This window comes from Hyperolius riggenbachi, chromosome 6 (assembly GCF_040937935.1).
Source record: "Hyperolius riggenbachi isolate aHypRig1 chromosome 6, aHypRig1.pri, whole genome shotgun sequence".
Lineage (NCBI taxonomy): Eukaryota > Metazoa > Chordata > Amphibia > Anura > Hyperoliidae > Hyperolius > Hyperolius riggenbachi.
Genome location: NC_090651.1, coordinates 66,907,059 through 66,926,970, shown reverse-complemented (window position 1 = coordinate 66,926,970; position 19,912 = coordinate 66,907,059). Strand labels below are relative to the sequence as shown.

The window sequence follows — 19,912 nt, the reverse complement described above, 5'->3', positions numbered from 1 at the left end:
AATGCTGTGCTGAGTCAATATTTGTGGCAGTAGATTTTATGCTGTAAATAATTTGAGCAAAGAGAAAATGCAGAGTTTCACACCACTTCAAATACTCTAGCACCCAAAGGTTTTGCACTCTTCAGGTTTGCTTGTTAAACATGGCCTAATGAGTAAAACTGCAGTTGAACAGCTCAATGATAATGCAAATGGTTAGGTTTCACAGATTTATTAGTTATGGATACAAAAAAGGAAGACACAGATTTGGCAAGTTCCATCACATGCATAGATTCCATTTACTGAGCAGTGCATTTTGTGTAAGTGGGTTCAGCTTTAAGATCTGCAACGTCCTAAAAAGTGCAAAAACAGTAAGAGTAAGGCACCTATGTCTAGTGTTAATGGAAGCAGCCATTGAGCCTCACTACTACATTGCTAGCCCTAGCAAGGACACAAAGGCTGTCTCAACTGCTTGGGAACTGTGCTAAACAGAAGTAGCAGTTTCCATGTGGTGTGTGAACATTGTGATAAAGGTTACCATACTGGCTGATCAGTATAAAAGAACCTATGCTAGGAAGTCACACTGCAAGGCAATGGGCAAATATATACCGGGCCATTAAGATATTCAAACTCAAGTGACATGGTAACTATCGTTTTACATTAATACATAAGGGAATGGGGCAAATGCTAAGGGAGGAAAAGGCCAGCATATTAAAATTAAAAATTGAAGTCACCTGGCAACTATGCACCTACTACAGAAATTGCTGGCGAGAAGCAGTTTATAGCAACAACTAATGGTTTGTTATCTGACAAACCTAGCATAGTTTTACTCTATAACACATTAAAGCTAAGAGGTGGCTACACTACATTGCCAGGCATATACGATAATGCCAGCTCCAGTAAGATAGTCCACTAATCTCTAGAGATTTGTGCATGGCCATTGATTAAAATGACTAAATTCCAAAGTGTGCTCATATAAATGTGTAAAGTTCCCAAGTGCAGCACCTCAGTGTCTGGAATGTGGATCCCTGCAGATTTCTTTCCACCTGTTGAGCCCTTGGAGTTCCAGTGCTTGTCAAGTAAACCCATGCTAAGTTCTATCCCTCCTTGTGGAAAACGTTAGATTGGGCTTGGCTCAAAGCAAGGAAAGTGTACAGCACATCCAAGATCCAGGAGTGCCCAAGTAAGCAGTGAGAAAATTGTTGAGAGGATTGCCAGATCTGAACATTTGTTTAGATGAGCCCATCCCTGCAAATTCCAGCTTGCATACCGCTAAGACTTGGGCCAGCCAAAATTTGAAAACAACCCCCCCCATTAAAATGACAATTAACCACCCATTCTGCTAGTCTCACTCCCACCTTGACCATGTCCAATGTTTAAGCAGCACCCATCCTCTTATAACAATTTGACAGACAATAGCTGTTAGAGGAGACTATACACTTTCCATAAACGGCATATTTGAAATCCCTTCATACATTTCTGAAGTTTTAGATTAGGTGAAAGGGATGACACCTGTCACTTTTGTCACATGTTCCCCTTTGGGGACACAAAACCCTAACAGTGGTTCTAATAACCATTCCCTTTTGAAACACTGAAGTTTTTGAATAGGGCTTTAAGGTTTAACTGGCCAATCAAAATGCTTGCTACAAATTCTTCCACCAGATAAAGAGCAGTTAAGATCAGAATCTACAGTGTGACTTTTGCTTGGGGAATAAAACCATGAGCTACAGATGTAAGCCAGAATGACATTTACTAGTGGCACAATTCCAGCACATTAAAAACAGTTTAATTGAACATGGTTCATACAAAAAGTGTTGCCTAATAAATATAGATTTTCTACTACTTACAGCGATTATTGGGCACCAACCACTTTCAAGAACAGTCCACGAACGCGCTTCAAAAACAAGCTGATTTGCCTGATACATTTACAATTCAACTATACAATAAAAAACAAGTTTATTTTAATTACATGTACATTGTGTGACAAGTTAAAAACCCAGCAGTGGTAACGCCTCATCGGATGCTCTGGTGAATGATGCTTTTACTGCTTCTTGCCTTATCCTTTTCTTTCTTAATGACTGGATCCACCTCAAAGCACTTCCATAGCCGGAGGGTCTCATCCGCTGCAGCAGAGGCCACCATACTGCCATCAGGACTCATGGCCAGGTTAAGAACCCGTGCTGTGTGCCCTGAGGGAAGAAAAATTGCAAACTATGAAAAACCTAGGAAAGCACATACAGCTGTATAAAGAATAGTAATTTAGGACAGGAGCATTAATGTTCTCATCTGGAAACCAAATTTCAATTAAAAAGTAAATAGTGTTTTAACCACCTTAGCGGTATGGACGAGCTCAACTCGTCCATTACCGCCGGAGGGTGCCGCTCAGGCCCTGCTGGGCCGATTTTGATCAAATAAAAAGCAGCATACGCAGCCGGCACTTTGCCAGCCGCGTGTGCTACCTGATCGCCGCCGCGGCGATCTGCCACATGCAGCGGCAAAAGAGGGTCCCCCCCCAGCCGCCGGAACAAATAGTTCCGGCCATCGCTAAGGGCTGGATCGGAGGCGGCTGACGTCAGGACATCGGCTGACGTCCATGACGTCGTCACTCCGCTCGTCGCCAGGAAAGCCAAACAAGAAAGGCTGCTCATTGCAGCCTTCCTTGTTACTTCTGATTGCCGGAGGCAATCAGAAGAATGCGTCAGGAGCGCCCTCTAGTGGGCTTTCATGCAGCCAACTTTCAGTTGGCTGCATGAAAGTTTTTTTTTTTTTTTAATAAAAAAAAAAAACCCTCCCGCAGCCGCTCTGGTGATCTTAATGGAACGCCAGGGTGGTTAATGGATGCAAAAAAAAAAAAAAAAAAAAAAAAAAAAAAAGGCATAAGGCCCCTTTCACAGTGGGACGGTGCGTTTGATGCGATGTTAAAGTCGCACAACGTGCCCCTAACGCAGCGCATGTAGGTTATAAATTTGGACGTTATTTTGTACTACGTTGTGTCTCTAGGTGTGCCATTTTCATCGCATACTGATGGAATGAAAACGGCGCATGAGTTACATTTAAAAAACAAACATTACTGAGCATGTGCAACACAACGCAGCAAATGTATTGCTAAACGCACAGCATGCAGCACTTTCTAAATATTGCTACACATTACACACAACGCAACGTGTGCACTGTGAAGGTTGCACAGACTTTGCAATGCTGTGCGTTAGTCTGCGTTGGAACATTTTCTAACGTGCGACTTTAACGTCGCACTGTGAAAGGGGCCTTAAAGTAGAATCTAATTATAGTGGCCTGTACAAGTAGTGCCACTTTGCACGTTTTCATGCTCTATACACTAAAGGATATCTGAAGCCACCAAATGAAAACAAAATAATCCCTCAGCTAAGAAGGAAGGCTCTGGATTCTATAGAGCCTTCCTGGTAGGCCTGAACAAAAAATCGTTTGGGGATCGAAATCGCGATCACGGAAACAGCGATTCCGTGATCGTCATAGCAGCGATTTCGTCCCCCTCTGCAGGCAGTCCCCTCTCCCGCTGTGCACAGCTTGCTGCTCCGTGCAGCGGCGGCTCAGCGGGTGTTACTCGCGGGTCCCTTTCGGTGATGGAGGCGGCTCACTCTCTCCCCAACTTCCGTGCCTGCAGCCTATGAGATGAGCGGACAGCAGACTCCGCCTGCAGTCTCTCGCGGCGGCTCACTTCTCTCAGCGCCTCCATGTCATTGGCTGGGTGGACGGCAGACTCCGCCCACAGGCTCTCAATCACGCGTAGCTCAGCCTCCCGAGTCCACATCACTAGCTGGCCGGGCAGCCTGTCAATCAACTTTTTTGCACTGCCTCCACTTCCTTTGCACAGCGTGTCAGCGTGATAATGCTGATGACTGTGCTGTGACTGACTGTGGCAACCTAGTATTCTGCACGGCTGTTTGCAGTGGGGTACTGTGAATGTGAAATTGAGGCGATTATTCTGCATAGCTGTTTGCTGCAGTGGGGCACAGTAAATTTGTGCAAAGGTATAATTGTGTTTGCAGGAAAGGCTAGGCTTGATAAACTGGCCAAAGCAAAGCTTGATTGACAAGCCTGCAGAGACTCTCAAAGCAAAGGAAGGAGAGACACACACATTGTGAAATTACAAGCTGTTTGAAGAAAATCGTGAATCTAAATCGCAATCTGACAGAAATCGTGCGATTCAATCTTTTCCTAAAATCGTTCAGGCCTACTTCCTGGTCTGCTTGTTCTCCCGCAGTTGATAAAATTTCCCCGTTGGCTGCATCTTCAGGTCTCCTCAGAAGGCTTTGGAGGTACTCAGGTCTGAATATGAGCAGCTCTGTACTGAGTCCACAGAGTACGGCAGCCACGCCTCTGAAGACCGAATACTTCTGTAGCCTTCAGGAGATATGAAGGCTTCTTTGGTATTCTAGTCAGATTACTGCTCAGCAGGGGACACAGAGGAAAGGGTCTGCATCCCGTTGAGCCTTCCAAGTATAAAACTTTAGTGCCTACAGGTATCCTTTAATCATGTGGCAGCATGGCATCTGTAAAAAGCATCAACCTTGCAGTGCCGGATGTAGAGTTTAACCCTACATAGCAATTTGGGAGGAACAAATTACCTTAGAGTTGTTAGACTCTGGTATGGACTAGATCTTCTATTGGGCAGTTAGGGCTCTTTTCCACTATGAAATGCAATAGAGTTTCAATTTCCACCATGTGATTGAGCTACTATACTCATAGTACTGCTCAATCCCATACAAAACATGGCAGGACGATTATCGTGCTTTGACCAAAATCACATCGCAATCGGATCACACTAATGGAAATTGCTGCTGCAGTTTCATGTACCTTGTGATTAGAATCAAAATCGCAGGGTACAGGAAAAAGGCCCTTAAAGTATGTATTCATGACCCTATGTAGTGCCGAGGTCATCAACAGTGCTTTACAAATACAACATACCTATTGTCACGTTAAAAATGACCAATGAATAAGCTACACTCAGGTTCACATACATGTCATATGGAATCGCAGTCTGCAAGCATTGTCATGACTAATGTCTGCAGAGTGCATGCCAAACCCCCCCGGAAACCCAGACAATACACAGCACACCATGGTACATGTCCTCAGCAGCTTTACAATATACCTCCCACATCTTGGGATGAACCCTGTCACTAGGCAGGATGCTCCTGTGACCCATCATGATGCAATCCGATACGTACCTGGGCTGATGTGCCCAGTTTCCTCAGCTAGCAGGGTCTGAATCAGACACACAGGCAAGACAACCACTTACACGGCTCTACAAGTCTCACATGGGCAGAAAAATGCATCTCAGCATTACATAGCACCAACAAAACATCTACCCTTACCTTTCAGTTCTGTGACTCTGGCCATTGTGGGATATTTCCATAGCACAAGTTGATTCTGTGCAAAGCCATGGCCAGAAATCAGCTCTTTGTGATTGGTGGACCACAGTATGGAGCACACCTGAAAAGAAAACGTGGTGAGATTTCAGCACAAGGTGGCACCTAAAGTCAGAGGTCTAGACAGAGCAAGTAGTCACAGATCAAGTCAGTTACCTGGGAGTGGGTGTCAACTGAATTCAAGCATGTCCCAGAACAGACGTTCCAGATTCTGATATGTCTGTCGTTTGTACCACCACCAGTTGCCAACACATTGGACTGCCAAGGGCACCAGGACACCGCCTAAGACAATAAACTAAAGTGAGTACTCACATTTGGAAAGGATACGTTTGTGTTCCCGACAATGTCGCACATGTGCAAACATGGCATGACATAAAATTGACTTTTCCCACCCATTTCGTAATCATATTGCACAAGACAACATTTATATTGCACTTTTCTCCTGGTGGACTCAAAGCGCCAGAGCTGCAGCTACTTAAAAGCGCACTCCATGGGCAACCAGGATCATTAGGGAGCCTTTCCCAAAGATTCCTTACTGTTACCACATACTGGCTTGAGCAGGAATTAAAATACTGTCACAGGACTCAAACCCCACAAAAAAAACAAAAAAAAAAAAGTCTTACCAGTACACTATCCAGCTGACCATGGACAGCTTCAAGGACAAGAAGATGAAAGACTATTTACAATGCCAAGCACATAAACTGCTTCATTCCCCCCTCCCCTTCTTTGCCTGAAGTAGTAATCAGGAACACGAGCAAGTTTTTCCAATTGGGCCCTGGCAGAAAATAACTTCGGAGAGCAGAAAAGGGTTCATAGATTTTACAGTTGTAGTAATTTTAGAAGGATAGATGCAATTGTTTATCTGTTTACTTTCATCTTTGTATTCCTTTAAACCCAAATCAGCCAAATTTTTATTTCCAGGTCAAAATGGCAAGTTGGCCACATTCCACAACAGTAACCCAGTTTACAAAACCACAGGCCACCTGTGCCAGTTAGCACTTTTTCCTGCAGAGGGTCTCACCTTGACGGCACCCAGGTGTTGTGTGAAGGTCTGTACAGGACTAAACTCTCCAGAATCACCCTGGGTAGAAGGCCAGATGTTCACCAGATTGTCATTTGCGCCACTAGCCAGATACCGGCCATCCGGGGACCATTTAAGGCCACAGACTTCCTGTGAGTGTCCAGACAGTGTGGCCACATGATGCTGAGCAACTCTGACATCGTGATGATGGATGTGACCAGTGCGACAGCCACTGAAAACAAAAGTTACACAAAAATGTTTAGTTTACTATTCACTCCAAATTTTAAAAGTGAGGGGAGGTTACAGATACTAAAAGTCAATCAGGCATCCGTGTACCAAGGTGGGCTTCAGGTATGTACATCTCATGTAAACGTGTCAGTTTTAGGCTAAGTTATTGCTGTCTGAATTATGTCAGCTATTTCTGCCTGTCCTGCCTTGACTTCTAAGAAAGAATAAAGCTGGCCACTAACGGTCCAATTTCTAGCGAAAAATCGTTAGAACGATCAGAAATTCTGATTGGATTGGTTGTAAATAATCTCCATTGGTGGACACAATAGATTATGAACGAGTGAAAAAAATGTCGCCCGAATGAATTTTCGTCGAACGAAAATTTGGATTTTCTTGGTGGTCGTGATAGATAGGAAGCAAGGATTGGTTAGTTGATGGTGTAGTGAACGATTTTTCGTCCGATCAGAATTTCTGATCGCTTGAACGATTTTTCGCTAGAAATTGGACCGTTAGTGGCCAGCTTAATAGTTAAATTTGGAGTCACCAGTTTGTTGAGGACTAGTCTCCATTACTAGTGTGGATTGCTGACAAGGAACGGTTCTTTTCCAGCACCATTGTAGTTAAGTAGGGGTATAAGCAGTGTCATTTTGTTTCAAACAGTGCTTAAAGAGAACCCGAGGTGGGTTTGAAGAATGTGATCTGCATACAGAGACTGGATCTGCCTATACAGCCCAGCCTCTGTTGCTATCCCAAACCCCCCTAAGGTCCCCCTGCACTCTGCAATCCTTCATAAATCACAGCCACGCTGCTGACAAACAGCTTGTCAGAGCAGGCTGTGTTTATCTCTATAGTGTCAGTCTGCTGCTCTCCCCGCCTCATACAGAACTCCGGTCCCCGCCTGCATCCCTTCCCTCCCTGCTGATTGGAGGGAAGGGACGGGGGCAGGGACCGGAGCTATGCAGGAGGTGGGGGAGCAGCTGAGACTGACATTACAGATGTAAACACAGCCTCACAGCACGGCTGTGATTTATGAGGGATTGCAGAGTGCAGGGGGACCTTAGGGGGGTTTGGAATAGCAACAGAGGTTGGGCTGTATAGGCAGACCCAGCCTCTGTATGCAGATAACATTCTTCAAACCCACCTCGGGTTCTCTTTAAGGGGTGGTTCACACTGCAGATGCTTTTCTAAGCACCAGTGATTTGAAAGTCTCTTGCTAATGTAATGCTGTGCATTCTCACTCGTTTAATGTCTAATTCCCTATGAAATAGAAGCAGGGATGTGGAGTTTGTAGAAAAAAAAAAAAAAAAAAAAAAAAAAAAAAAAAAAAAACACACCACGCAACTCCTAACTCCTCCGTTTATGAAACCACTGACGCCAACTCCAGGTACCCAAAATTGCTCCCACTCCAGCTCGGACTCCACAGCCCTACATAGAACAACTTTGACAGGTGAAGCAGACACCCCATTTTCAGTATAAGCCACAATCTTCCACGATTGATTTCTTTTGAATAAACCAGCTTCCGATGACACTAAGTGACAAGGCAAACTGACAAACATTTCTGCCAAAGCCATTCCTTTGTAACGTGTTAAAAAAAAAAAAAAAAAAAAAAATTCAGACTAGAGCTGACAGGTAACATGATATGTTGAGCTCCCATGGCCAGAAGCAGTCCTTGCAGGCGCAGTGCTACAGTGCAGAACACTCCTAGCGCATTTATGCACAGAAGCTGCTGACCTGGCTGGGTTTAATTGCCCTTATTTGACCCAATCACAGATTGCGGTTTGGCATTTATCCTATGACCTGCACCTGATGTTTATGTACACTGTGTGCCTCTGAGGAAGCAGCTTTTGACCATGAAACACTAGTCAGGCAGTCTTTTTGTGAATTGGATTTCTGAATTAGGTCTACGCCTTGTATCCGCAACCTGAAAGACTTGTGATTTAAAGAATAAGGTGAAATTGTTCCTTTAAAAACCCTGGTGCTGCTCTGGGGTGGAACTGCACTACCTTTTTATTCAGGCTATTCTGTTTCTGTCTGACCTGGCTGGGTTGCCGCCCACTCCGTAGTCACAGCTGACGACTGGGTGGCTACGGAACTGTGCAGAGGAACAGACTTCTAGAGGCTGGAAAAAGTAAATCTGCAATACTTTACTATGCCACACGTATCCTAAACCACTAAAGGTGTCATATTTAGGCAAACAACTGTGTACATGTCAATAAGATGCCGGAAAAATTTAGATGCAGGGTGAACAAAACCAAAAAAATAAAAATAAAAAAAAGGTTCAGCCTGCTCCTGCAAAAGTCCTGGTGACGTTAATTACCATAATTTTCCCCTTCAGGCCACTTTTGGGAAAGAGAATTGGGCTGCCAGCCAACGCTGCTTTATTGCAATTTGGGTGCCATATCTGCCTGAGTGCCGATATAGCCGTAATTCACATTCTGAATGCGCCCAAATTTCCAGCTCAGTTTTTGCCTGTCTAGTTAAAACTATAGATGCAATAATTTTCACTTCATGTTTGCTTCAATGTCTGTACAACACTACACCTACATGGCTGTGAAGGAGCATCTAAAGCCTGGCAGACGTGCAGTTGGTCTTTAAAATGACAAGTCTTACCTGGATAGGATGTGGTTGTTCCAGCTCAAAGCACTGACACGAGATGAATGGCTGACCATGTTGCGCAAACGCTTCTGCTGCTGAACATCCCAGAGCTGAAGGGAACAAGATTAGCTCAGAGTCACTCAGACAGTCACTGGTTATTAACAGAGGTGGGCTTAAAGGAATGATCCACGGAAAAAAAAAAAAAAAAAAAAAAAAAAGTTCCACTTACCTGGGGCTTCCTCCAGCCCAGGGCAGCCGTCCTGTGCCCCCGCCACAGCTCCGGTGGCTCCCGGTCCTCTTTGCTGGTGAAGCCGACCTCGCCAGGTCGGGTTCCGGGTCGGCCTCTGCGCTCTGACGCGGGTCACGTGGTCCTGCCAACGTCATCTGGGCGCTACTGCGCAGGCCCAGTTGCATCTGCGCCTGAGCAGTAGCATCCAGATGAAGTCGGCCGGACCACGTGACCCACGCTGTGGAGCACAAAAGAGGCCGACCCGGAGCCCGACCTGGCGAGGTCGGCTCCGCCAGCGAAGAGGACCGGGAGTCACCGGAGCTGCGGCGGGGGCACAGGACGGCTGCCCCGGGCTGGAGGAAGCCCCAGGTAAGTGGAACTTTTTTTTGGTACCACAGATCATTCCTTTAAGACAGTTTAGATTCACAATCCTTTGACTGTAAGGCTGAAGAACTAAGGTTGACATTTTAACAGCCAGGTGAGAGAAAGGGGAGAGAACATGGAAGACACTAGTAGTTACAGGTCTCTAAGGGCTTGTTAACACTGAGCGCTTTGAGATTCTTATTTTCAAGCACTAGCGTTTTTAAAAAGCGCTTGTGCAATAAATTTCACTGAGCATTGCGCTTTAAAAAGTGTTTTTGATAGGCGATTTTGGGATTGCTTTTCATTACAAACTACATTAAAGATATTCAGTTCCAGGTCAAAGAGTTCACTAGTTTTAAAAAGCACTCAGCGCTTGAGATTTATAATGTGAACAAAGCCGAATACATTGAGCTCAAATGTCTGGGAAAAAGCACAGCAATAAAAATCAGACAGCCATTTGAGACTTTAAAATTACAGAACACAATCTATTCTGTTTCCCCAAACACAGTAAAAGGCCCATACACACACTAGATGTCGCTCGACAGGGTTCAGGATACAATCCCTCGGGCGACATCGCTGAGGCTGTACAGACGTGTAGTTAGCCTGAAGGCTAACTACATGTATTGTGGCACTGTGGAGGGCCGACAGCAGCGCAGGTGTGACATTACATGGCAGGCAGAATAAAGCCGTCCCATTGGCTGCCACGATCTGCTTGGCGGATCGCTCGCTGCTGTACACACTGGATGAATGGCAGAGGCAGTTATTGTCCTTGATGCAGTGGAGAGACTATACCTTCAGGGCGTCGTGGCAAGACATGGATTCAGGAAAACCTTTAATGGACGGACATACTTTATGAGAAAAGTACATTACATATTTTACAATAGTTGACCTTTAGTAAAGCAAATATGAAGCAAGACAAAAAAAATACAACCCTACTCACCTAAGTAAAAGGGAGGACTCCGGGTCCTAATGAGCCTTTCCATTCCTCAGTCCCTGGTTCTAATCTCCTGCTGCAGGAGGCTTTGGGAGCCCGAGTGCTCCCGAAGTTGGATGGCTCTGTACAGCGCATGCACCCCATCTATGGTAGCACTCTGGCTCCCGAAGAATTCTAAAGTCTCAGGCAGCAGAGAGTAATCTCTGACCGATCAGTTGGAGACTAATCGGGAGCCAGCGCAGGAATGAGGGGACAAGGAGAGGAACAGGAAGACTCTAGAACCCATGGCCTTACCTCGCCTTAGGTTAGTTTTTTATAGTTTTGCTTCAGACTCCCTTTAAAATCAGATTAATCTCAGAATCCTGGATGAGGTATCCCTGCAGTACATCAACCACTAACAGATACACTGCAGTACACAGTTCCACTCACCTGCAACTCAGAATTGCTGGTGCCCACTGCCAGATAGTTGCCTTCCTTAATCCAGGAAACTGAGGAGACATACTCCTCAAGGTTCTCCATCTGCAGAAGGAGGACGATGTCTCCAGAAACATAGTTCCACAGATAGACCGAATCATTCAGAGCTACTGCCAGCAAGTTCTGTGAACTCCAATCAATCAGATTTAGATCTGGAAACAGACAGCAATCAGATTTTGCTCCTTGACCTACACATTATGGTCCACTGGTCAGCTTACACTTACAATAATCATTCCTGATATCTGGGGCATCGAGGACCCTGTCCGGCATTGAAGGAATATATCGGCCGGGCTTTTTGCTGGATCCAGGGGTTGTTTTTTGACTGTAGAGAACTTTCAAATTGTTTTGGTAACCTGCAAAGAGTTCAAGAGTCAGAAGAATGGCAAGCAGCTATTGCATCACCATTTAGATCAAAGTCTCTTCAGAGGTAAAGATGAGCAGATCCTCGTTTTTCCAGCTTGCATGTAAGTTGTATGCAGCTTGGAATTGGGCATCCAATTCCCACACGTGTAAAGCTAAATGTTTTTTTAAATCTAGTAAAAAACAAAATGTAACCAACTTACGACCGCCTAAAGCTGATAGAGGGCCACAAGGTGGCTGCCCCGGACTGCGTAACCCCAACTGGCATCAAGTCCTGGGGGTGTGTTATGCAGGGGGATCGTGCGCCCAGATGCGCAGGCATCCCCGCTGAATGGTGGAGTTCAAACATCAGCTTGCCAGCCCCCGATCATGGCTAGAAGGCTGCTGGGAAAAAAAATTTAACGGTTGTACAAACTGCGATCTGCAGCAGCACTGTACGGGGACAGCTCTGTCACTGAGCTGTTCCCAGCAGAGGCTTACAAAACGATCGCCTCTCATAGGCTGATGCCTATGAGAGACGATAGTGCTGATAGGCTCTCTGGGGGAGAGGGAGGGAGTACAGGTATAAACATACATTTTTACACGTTAGTGATGCAACACGTAAACATTTACGCATTCCACCACTAACGCTTAAAAATGTATGCGTTAATTTTCCTGCACCAGCGGGAATGCGTAAAAATGTACGCAATGCGGTCCGCCGACCCTGAGGTCGGCAGAAACGAAACTAGCTGCCAGCAGGGGACTGGAGCAGCAGTGAGTGACTACGAAGGCACAGGATGGTTGCATGGGGCTGGTAGAAGCCCCAGGTAAGTGAAACTTTTGCGCCTGACTATTCCTTTAAAGCAGATGGAGGGAGTCCACAGACTACAAGGGGATGGAGGAAGCTGCAGGAAAGTATAAAACCTTTTGATGTCAAGGTCTCAGGTTTAATTGGAGCTCTGCTGGGGTGGATGACCTTGCTGCTATGGTGAAGCCTGCACAATGGTCCAGATTTGCCCGAACCCCCACACCATAATGTAGTGGCAGATTAAACTGGATCCAGACCAGCATTTTCCATCAGGTTGAGGAGAAAGGGGTGCAGCATTGACTGCCAATCCCTCTCTGAGGTGGATCAAGCTTCCTTGCTAGATCGGGGCACCCATTGATGACAGAGCAGGAGTACTTCATATCTCAGTGTTTATCACTTACTTGTGAACTAGGCCCATTGCTTCATTATGACTGAGTGCTTCCTAAAGTTGGACTAATGTTTGTAGCTGCTCTAGATTGGGATCCCATTGCAGATCAATTTGTGTTAAAAATTCCAAAGCTGCATACAATATGCACAAAAGCCGAACTAATCTCATTTGCCATCTGTACTCCTGGGAAAGCAGCAAGTCATGTGACTACAGTTGCTGCGCAAAAGGAAGCATAGAGTCACATGACTGCAGAGTTAGAATCTCCACCAACCTTCAGGTGCGTTTAGCAGTTTTCCTCCCATGCGCAAGATTTTTGCATCCTCTACATCAAAGCCATTCAGATTGACAGACCAGGCCTTCTGCTGTTCCTGTAAGGGGAGGAGGAAAAAAAAAAAAAAAAAAAAGTTAAGGTGGCCATACACTGGTCGTTTTTTTACTTCGAGCAATTAATATAATAATAATCATAATAAAACTGATCAAAAAATTATTAGAGTTTTCACATTTTGATATAGAATAGATTAATATTCGATCAAATCCTTAAAATGAATGGATGGCGTATATAGGGTTATTTCAATCGGTGGAACATGATTCCAGAGCTTTTCAATTTGTATTCAATCAACCTATACTAGATCGGATTCATAAGGGCGCTTGGTTTGGCGATCGAAAACAGGCTCTGATCGATTAAAAGGAAAAATAATTGACACTAGTGTATGGGGGGGGGGGGGGGGGGGGGGGGGGGGAACTTATTTGAATCTAAGAATCAACAGGTCAATCAGTGCATGGCCAGCATTATGTGCAACCTGTAAGCTGCCAAAAGACTGATGTGCCATTAGCATATTAATCTATCAAAAAATATGTACTTAAAGAGAGTCTGAAGCGAGAATAGATCTCGCTTCAGACCTCATAGCTAGCAGGGGCATGCGTGCCCCTGCTAAAACGCCACTATAGCGCGGCTTAACTGGGGTCTCTGTCCCCCCAAACCCCCTCCGTGCAGCGGGGGAGCGCTTCCTGGTTGGGGCAGGGCTAACCGCCGCAGCCCTGCCCCATGCGCGTCTGTCAGCACGTATCTCCGCCTCTCCCCCGCCCCTCTCAGTCTTCCTTCACTGAGAGGGGCGGGGGAGAGGCGGCGATGCGCGTCTGATAGACGCGCTGGGAGGCAGGGCTGCAGCCGTTAGCCCTGCCTCCAGGAAGGATATCTCCAGCGACCATTTTCCGACCAACATTTGCGGGGGGTGGGTTGGGGGTGAAGGGACCCCCGTTAAGCCGCGGGATAGCGGCGTTTTAGCAGAGGCACACGTGCCCCTGCTATATATAAGACCTGAAGCGAGATTTAGTCTCGCTTCAGTGTCTCTTTAAAGTTGATCCGAGGTGAAATTTTACTCATTGCATAATTGTGTTCCTTTCCAATTGTTTATAGGGCATTTCTTAAGCCAAATACTTTGTTTTAATACTCTAATTCCCTAAAAACTAAATAAACCATGCCCACAGGTTTTCAGAGAGCCTTGGCAGTAGCAAGGGCTCATGGGAGCTCAGTCTGGGCAGGAGGAGGTGGTGTTACTAGCCATTGATTACAGAGGCAGAGGAGGAGGGGGATTAGGTTTTTTTTCACAGGTTGAGTGATTAAGATACAGATAAGCCTGCCTCTGTGTAATGTTTACAAACATGGCTGCTGTCGTATCACAGGAAGAAATAATTTTCTATTAAAGCTGTTTGCAGCTAGATTTTCTGTGTAAACTAAACTAAACTTTAGATAAGATATATAGACAAGTTACTTGTAATAGTTTTTCATCTCGGATCCGCTTTAAGAAGAGAGAGCACCAAAGTGTGTCAGACTACATCTAAGCATTTCACAACACTGGACAGGTTATAAGACAGCCAAACAGAACGTCGAGATTACGTTGCATAGGGAAAACTACCTAAACTGACCCACAGCAAATCAGATATCAGAAGCCAGGAAAAAAAACCCTTAGGCCTTGTTCACATTGCGTTCGGCTCGTGTGTGTCCGGTGGGCTTCCCCCCCTCCCCCGCATTTTTTAAAGCGTTTTCTGGTTATTTTCTGCGCGTGCTAGTTTGTGGGCGTATTGTAAGCGCTTTTGCAGAGCACTTCCGTCTTTTAATCTGGAATACAGTGTATTTTTTAATAACTCACGCAATATTTTTCCAAAGCAATTGTGAGAGAGTTTTGCGTTTTTCCCAGGGCTGTGGAGTCGGAGTCGTGGAGTCAGAGTCGGGCAATTTTGGGTGCCTGGAGTCGGAGTTGGGAAAAAAATGCACCGACTCCTAATGAATTTGTAACTAATTAAAATAGAAAATATGATAAAATGTTCTATTTCTCAGATAATAGTAATTAAAATAATGTATATATACACTATATATACACACAGTAATAGCTGTGCTTAGTCCACAAAAATGAAATAAACCAATCAAAATTAGTTAGTTGTGCTGCTTCAATAAAGCAGTCCCCGTATTTTTAAGGTCAGATATACATATCTGAATGTGACTGTACAGTATATATGATGTGTACACAGGAATCTCATATATACTAAACAACATCTATGCTGTAAGAATAAAGCCTGATGTGTAGCCGTGTCACTAATAGAGATGGTCAACGAGATGGAAATAATTCTGCATTGATGCTGATTTATGCAAATGTATGCACTCCCTGTGCTGATGAAATCAAATATGATATGTTAAAATTTGGTTTGGTGACTACAAATTAAAGGGTAACAGACGGATGAAAAGTAAAGTTTTATACATACCTGGGGCTTCCTCCAGCCCCCTTCAGGCTAATCAGTCCCTCGCTGTCCTCCACCACCCGGATCTTCTGCTACGAGTCCTGGTAATTCAGCCAGTCAGCGCTGTCCGGCCGAATGCCGCTCCCACAGCCAGGAACATTCTGCACCTGCGCAATAGTGCTGCACAGGTGTAGTATGCTCCTGTCGGCGGAGTGTGTGCATGCGCACTACGCCCGACTGGCTCAAGTTCCTGGACTCATAGCAGAAGATCCAGGTGGTGGAGGAGGACAACGAGGGACTGATCATCCTGAAGGCGGCTGGAGGAAGCCCCAGGTTTGTATATTAAAAAAAAAAAAAAAAAAAAAAAAAATTAATTTCATCTGTCTCAGGTTTACTTTGTTACACAGTAGTACTATACTCTACATATGCACTCCCCACAGAGCTGCAGGGAATCCACTGAGAATGCTGTGCACATTGAACACAGAGGTGTTGTCTGTTTACAATCTCCTCATTCCCCTGCAGAGTACCTGCACATCACTCTTACATGTACCCACACTTACATTGCTTAGGGCCTGATAGATGTTCTTTGTTCCGGTTTGTACCTTTTACAAGTACTCTTGCCAAGGACTAGTTTTAGTCTAAAGGGAATAAATATAGTAGTCTACATATCCTTCTCACTTCAGTTGTCTTGTAAAATTCCTAAGCGTTGGCAGTTAAGAGACAAATTTCATGTTACATACTTTTAATCAACAAAATTGTAATATGCAAATTAGAGGAGTCGGAGTCGTGGAGTCGGTGGAATCCTAAACTGAGGAGTCGGAGTCGGTGGATTTTTGGACCGACTTCACAGCCCTGGTTTTTCCTATACCTTCCATTGAGGAAAATTGCCTAAAAAATGGCCCAAGCGCCGCTTTTCAAAGCGGATCACAAACAAACCAGTCTGATATGAACTCTCTCAGAGAATAAATTGCACAAGCGCTTTCCGGGAGACTTTGGAAATCAACTGCGCTTAAAATTTTACAAAAACGCCTATAATGTGAACAAGGCCTTAGTCAATGTAGACTGAGCAGTGAGAAGCTATACTGCACCTTTTTAGTTGGAGACTGGTCTGCAGGTTCATTCTCTTTGCTCAGAAGGAAGCTTGCTACATCCATCTGCATAGCACTCCGATTGGGAATGAAGCGATCTCCACCAGCTCTGGAGGGTGTGACCTGTGATTTTCCCTGCGACTTCCCTGAAAGGATAAGCCAGGACAGTTTAGTACATCAGTTTTCAGGCATGCCTACAACCGCCCCCATTTTTTAGACCAAAAAGGCCTAAACTTCACAGAATCCCCCTCTAATCTTGATACAATGGAAGATCTATGATACACAAGCTTCAACACTAGGGGAGCTCTCAAACCAGTGCTGCATGGCATCTTCTGTGATCTTACAGGAAGTGAAACTACAACAAGAATGCAGCCAGTATTACCCAGCTTGGTGGGTCACTGTAGAGGCTGCCACCTGTGTCTAAATGTTAGGTCATTAACCAAAAGTGGCAAACTTTCTCTTTATCCAAGACTGTAGCAAAGTGACTATGAAGTAAAAAGGTGATAAAGGGTGAGGGGAGGAGAAGGATGTAGCCAATCTGGAAAAAGGACTGGCGGTGATGCAGAGGTTGTGTGTCTCCTCACTTTAGAGCAAGGATGTGACTCGCATGGTTACTCTGTCCTTGCATGCATGTATTGTGCAGCACTCCAGCTGGGGGAGAATTCTGTAGCAATCCAGATCTGGCGCGGTGTTCTCCCCAGGCCCTTTTAGCCGGGTGCTCCACCCAGCTTGTTTTGGTGAGCACCCGGCTGTCATTGGCTTACTTCCTCCTCTGCTGTTAAGAGTTTTGCACAGAAGCACCAGCCCTGTATTCTGTCACCTCGCCCCACCCGGCTACTTCATGCCACCCTGCAGGAAAAAATTTCTGGGGAGAACACTGTGGCAGTGGCACCTGTACAATGGAGCAAATGCAGCAAAGATGGCAGTCAGCGAGCGGAGTAGTTGATCCACAGCACCTGCAAGTCTTGAAGTGTAAGATTATGTCCGACAAATGAGTCATGTATGAAAGTGCCAATGTCAGATAGTCTGACAAAAGCAAAATTAGTTAAGGTTGCCCCGATAAGGCATAAGTTTTTTTCTTCCTTTGACACTCCTCCTGAATGAGCCCCCGCCTATTCAGCATCTTCCGAAGAGTCAGAAATATGACTCGCTCAGTACCTGACCAGACCCACACTGGGTGTTTTTGGTAGAGGAGTATGTGGTGTTGAGAAGAGTAGGGGGGGGGGGGGGGGGGGGGGGGGACAAGAGTATCCCTCAGGATTGACAATGTATTAAGGATGCCTTTTTGCAATAAAGACTTTTTTTTAAAGGTAAAGTGTTGCCTTTATCGTTAACCTGCAGAGTACAGACTGAGTAAAGCGGCTTGCAACACAATTAGACTTAAGCTGCATATACACGCTAGTTGATACTTGGTCAAGGCAGCCAATATCTTCAGGCTCTGGTGAAAATCCCTATCCGTGGCTGTTCCGCAACCTTTGTGAACCTCACTAAAATCACAGCCAATGGAAAGAAAGTGCACCTGGAGTTTTTGAAGGGGTCTTGCTGGAGCTATGAGATCGATTTGATGCCTTCATTGGCGAGAGGACACTGGTGTTTACAGAGGTGTTCGCCGAAGAACAAGTTCCTTCCTTCGCCTTCCGTTGCCATCGTGCCAGTGGAGCATTGGTGATGGGCGTATCCAGCTTTAGAATACTGTTGATGTCATTTTCAAAGACAAAGTGTGCCATGGTGTCAAATCTACAAGAGAAAACAATCAGTGGTCAGAAAACTAAATCCTTCAGCTAGATAAAGGGAGGTGCAAGGAAAAAAAAAAAAAAAACAACCCACAAGATCTTTACTTACCTGGGGCTTCCTGGGATCCTCTCTGGTGCAGATGCCAACTTTGCTAGGTCAGCTTCTGCACCTGTGCAAGGCCACGCTGATCGTGATCGCACTCACATGGACTGGAGCGCTCTGCACAGGTGCAGAAGTACTGCACAGAATGCTCCAGACCACACGAGTGATCACAAGCAGCGCGACTATGCGCTCACAGCAGATGCTGACCTGGCGAGGTCAGCACCTGCAACGGAGGGGGAACGGCAGACACCAGAGTTGCGGCGAGGGACAGACATGCTGCCACGGGCTGGATGAAGCTCCAGGTAAAGTGGATTTCGTTTTTTTTATCCTCACACCTTCCCATTTCGGCTCAGGTGGAAACAGCAGAGACCGATCGCACCAGCGCAGTAGAGCAGACCCAGTCAGTCTTGGTTATTTCCACCTGCGCCTAAACGGAAAGCCACTACTGCGTATGCTCTGGAGCTGGGAAAGGCAAATACTGCAGGCGCTACTGGCTTGTCGGCTGTGGTTTCAGAGGAGCCAGCAGTGGAATGAAAGGGGGAGGAGGATGGGGAAGCCTCATTAGGATCCAGAGGCTTCCTCCTTCCGAAGTATCCCACGGGAAGGGGGGGGGGGGGGGCGGTTGTTTGTTTTTTTAGTTACAGTGTCTCCTTAAAAGAAAAAAGAGGCTATGATAGCAAAATGTATATTTACAGAGGTCTTCTTCCAGCCCCCTGTAGCCTGTTAGCTTCCTCTGTTCTGCCACTGTGGAGTGTGCAATCCAGCCAGGTTGTGGACTAATGTGCATGTGCGGTCCCTGGCATGCACACCACCCCAATCATGGTCCCATAGCCAGGATCTCTCTTCGTACATGGGTTAGTCTTAATAAACTGCTCAGGTGCAGAAAGATCGGTGGGTATGCACAGCTGGGACCATGCAAGTGCAGTAGTCGACAGCCGAGGAAACTGAGTACAGGGGACTGGAAGACCAAGGTTAGTTAAACCATGCATTATGTACACTACATAATAAAATTATATTTACGCCGCCAGTGAGCTGGCCGAGCCGAATGAAGGCTCACCCTGCTGCCGATCACATTGCCAGCAAAGTTATATACCCCCCCCCCCCCCCCAGCAAGGGAGGAGTAATTTGGGGTCCGGCGATTGTCAACCCTGAATTACTCTTGCACAGGGTGTGCATTATAGCACTAGTGCTGTACCTGTGCCCAGGTACACTGGCAGGGAACTCTGTACATGAAATAATTCCCTGTCCCACCCCACTGTTTATGCCATCCAGTTGGAGAACATTCCCCATCATGACGTGTGTGGAGTGCGACTGAGGAAGCAGGAGCAGCCAGACACTAGTGAGATCTAAATGCACAAGCACTGGTGGTGGGGTATTACATTTACCATTTGGGGGTTCACTCATTACAATATCACTCAGTTTTCACTGCCCACCTGATTGACCATCACAGCCTGGGATTTCCAGCATGTTTGATCAATACATTAGATTGATT

General features: G+C 45.7%; 1 protein-coding gene across 5 annotated transcripts in view; it reads right to left on the bottom strand.

Moving 5' to 3' along the window:
• Nucleotides 1-1,915: 1,915 nt before the first annotated feature.
• The window catches only part of CDC20 (cell division cycle 20), a 24,915-nt gene continuing 6,918 nt past the window's right edge, over nucleotides 1,916-19,912 (bottom strand). For all 5 annotated transcript variants that reach the window (XM_068239440.1, XM_068239439.1, XM_068239437.1 and 2 more), the window contains exons 2-11: nucleotides 18,104-18,321; nucleotides 16,585-16,730; nucleotides 13,032-13,128; nucleotides 11,450-11,578; nucleotides 11,181-11,377; nucleotides 9,241-9,335; nucleotides 6,403-6,634; nucleotides 5,538-5,663; nucleotides 5,328-5,445; nucleotides 1,916-2,165 (exon numbers count right to left, since the gene is read on the bottom strand). In XM_068239440.1, the coding sequence (XP_068095541.1) occupies nucleotides 1,990-2,165; nucleotides 5,328-5,445; nucleotides 5,538-5,663; nucleotides 6,403-6,634; nucleotides 9,241-9,335; nucleotides 11,181-11,377; nucleotides 11,450-11,578; nucleotides 13,032-13,128; nucleotides 16,585-16,730; nucleotides 18,104-18,311 (1,524 nt within the window). In that variant the 5' untranslated portion in view covers nucleotides 18,312-18,321 and the 3' untranslated portion in view covers nucleotides 1,916-1,989. The remainder of the gene's footprint in view (nucleotides 2,166-5,327; nucleotides 5,446-5,537; nucleotides 5,664-6,402; nucleotides 6,635-9,240; nucleotides 9,336-11,180; nucleotides 11,378-11,449; nucleotides 11,579-13,031; nucleotides 13,129-16,584; nucleotides 16,731-18,103; nucleotides 18,322-19,912) is intronic.